Genomic DNA, 2,894 nt, shown 5'->3' with positions numbered 1-2,894 from the left:
GAATAAAAAAAAATAGTAAAGGTATAAAACGGTAATATAGATATTATCATATTTTACTAATTTTGGACAGCGGACCACACTTCTTCTAGAACAAAACCTGAAATTGCGAAAATGGACCATATGCATGTATCAAATATTTACATGCATTCAATGTTCAAGACTGACGTTTCATGCCTGCAAATTCCTTATCTAGGACATGATCTACAATGTTACAGTGTCACGGAAATGTAGACTACTATGGCATTATCTGTGACCTGTAACGATTATCTCAGTATAAAAGATCAAGTTTAAAGTGATTGTTAGTTAGATTTCAAATTCTTCTCACTATTGAATATTAAGATGAAGGTTCTCATTGTGTGCTTGGCTCTCTGTGCAGGTAAGTTTATTTCTTGTTTTGATCATAAGAGCTAAGTTACTTTAGCTGTAATCGTTCGAAAAATAAAAATGAAAATTTGGCATGATTGACAATCAGACAACTCTTCACTATAGACCAAATGACACATCTATTAACAAATATAGGTCACCGTATTGCTGCATATTCTCACTTATACATCATTTTCTAAGTGGCATGCTACTCATAAAGTTGGGAAAATCTATGCGATTTCTTAAATAATAATACTCAAGTACCTCTGGACGTTGTCGTACAAAATCCAGTTCAGATTTTGAAAAGTGGGACGAAGTTCGATCTCAAATGGAATAAGCTATTTTGTTCGTATCAATGTTCAAAGTATCTCCTCATATACGTCATAACTTGTACTTCCATGGTTTCTAAATATATTGGTTGAATTGTACCGGAGTAACATAGAGATTTTGTTTTTTGTCCATGGATTTATGAGTTTGAACAGCGGTATACTACTGTTGCCGTTATTTAAATATCGTTCATATTTTAGCAATAATGCAGTGCAACTAACTTTAGAGCATTGAAGTTTAACCCATTTTTCGCATCTAATTGATAAAGTGTAAATTGTATAATATGATTATATTGTTGTAGTTGTTATGTCTGAAAGATGCCAACAGACAAATGACTGCAAGTTAACACTGTGTTCCACAGGCGCCAGTATTATGTGTATCCGTGGTGAATGTACCTGCACGACTTCATCTGGATCTAGTAAGATATTTTAAATTACATTAATTAACACCAAGATAATGTTATTAAACACGAATAATTGGACACCCTGCACACATTATACTTTTCAATAACATGTATATCCGACTTTTGACAGCTGATTTTCACATCACTGACAGCACCCTCCTAATGTTTTGAAGCCTATCATTTGCATTGACAATAATATCTTGATGTTGATTAGAAACATGATAATTTTATTTCATATTTTGATCTGTCATGTTTTTTTTTTTCAGATAAAAAATTCAACTGTTTTATTTGATACGTTAGCTTAATCCCTATGATTTTCTACTTTCGATGTATTTTATTCCTTGGAGCAATGATTTTCTACTTTCGATGTATTTTATTCCTTGGAGCAATGATTTTCTACTTTCGATGTATTTTATTCCTTGGAGCAATGATTTTCTACTTTCGATGTATTTTATTCCTTGGAGCAATGATTTTCTACTTTCGATGTATTTTATTCCTTGGAGCAATGATTTTCTACTTTCGATGTATTTTATTCCTTGGAGCAATGATTATCTCAAAAAATCAAATGTATTAGTTTGCATGTATTACGAAAACAGTTTATGTAAAATTATAATGTATGAGTCACGAGCTCAAAACGATAGAAAATTGCTACTTTAAAATATAAAAAGACTAGTATTTTCATAATTCTCTGTGCAAGCAAATACATTTATACACTATTGATGATACCACAACCATTTCCAAAAATAACCTTCTGTTACGTTGTCACATATGCCCTAACGTTACCTTTAGCTTGATATAGCATACTAAATAAATTCTTTGCATATACAAAAATAACTATCGTTAGAAGTCAACTTTTCAATTTTGCTACTTTGCTTGTTCCAAAGCATTGATTAGTCAAATGTCACGCCGAAAGAAACTTTTGGAATGAAATGTTATTAAAAAAAAAGAAACAAAATCACAAAAAAAAAATGTTTTCATTTACAAACTTATCGGATTTTTACTCGTCTTATTGTTGAAGGCTGTACGGTGACCTATAGTTGTTAATGTCTGTCATTTTGGTCTCTTGTGGATAGTTGTCTCATTGGCAATCATACCACATCTTCTTTTTTATATTACATGTAAGATAATGAAACGTACTATATTGGTACAATCTCAATGAACAATTCTGATTTAATCGATGGATCCATATAAAAGAAATTGAGACGCTTATAACCCTAAACCGGGACATCCGACTATTGACACGATTAATCAATGCAGTTGTAAAGCGATAATCACAACAACATTTTCTTGTCAATTTATATTTATGTATGCATTGTTCAGAGAAGAAATTGGTAAAACAAATCTGATCATGTCCACTTACTAATGAGCTTCGTTTTTTTTCAGCATGCACCACAGCCCAAGACTGCCACGTGGAATGCCACGACAGAGATTCTCACTGTATCGACGGACGTTGTCACTGCAGACATGGCGGCAATAGTCAAAATTTTGGTCGATAACTTTTTCACTTTAGCCATTAAACATATTCAATAGATTATCAAGATACCTTCATTTTATTTCATAAACAAAGATATATCAGGTTTACCCTAAAAACGATATGTTGTGCAATATATACACATTTGATATTAATTGAAGACCAATATTAAATAATATGTGATTTTCTTAATGTCTACTTATGCATTGCATAACAGGCGCAACATATCTTTCGATTAATAAAATGTTTTTCTTAAGGTTAAAAACTAGAACCAAGGAAAACACATAAACTATAAGAGAAAAACACTTAAGGTAGCACAATACAAAGATT

General features: G+C 31.6%; 1 protein-coding gene across 1 annotated transcript; it reads left to right on the top strand.

Moving 5' to 3' along the window:
• The first annotated feature begins 226 nt into the window (after positions 1-226).
• Positions 227-2,627, top strand: LOC139493276 (serine protease inhibitor Cvsi-2-like). Its single transcript, XM_071281511.1, has 3 exons — positions 227-376; positions 992-1,108; positions 2,477-2,627. The coding sequence occupies exons 1-3, from the start codon at positions 340-342 to the stop codon at positions 2,587-2,589; spliced, it is 267 nt and encodes an 88-aa protein (XP_071137612.1). The 5' UTR covers positions 227-339; the 3' UTR covers positions 2,590-2,627.
• Positions 2,628-2,894: the final 267 nt, after the last annotated feature.

The sequence above is a fragment of the Mytilus edulis genome, chromosome 10 (genome assembly GCF_963676685.1).
Source record: "Mytilus edulis chromosome 10, xbMytEdul2.2, whole genome shotgun sequence".
NCBI lineage: Eukaryota > Metazoa > Mollusca > Bivalvia > Mytilida > Mytilidae > Mytilus > Mytilus edulis.
This window is presented reverse-complemented; position numbering and strand designations above follow the sequence as displayed.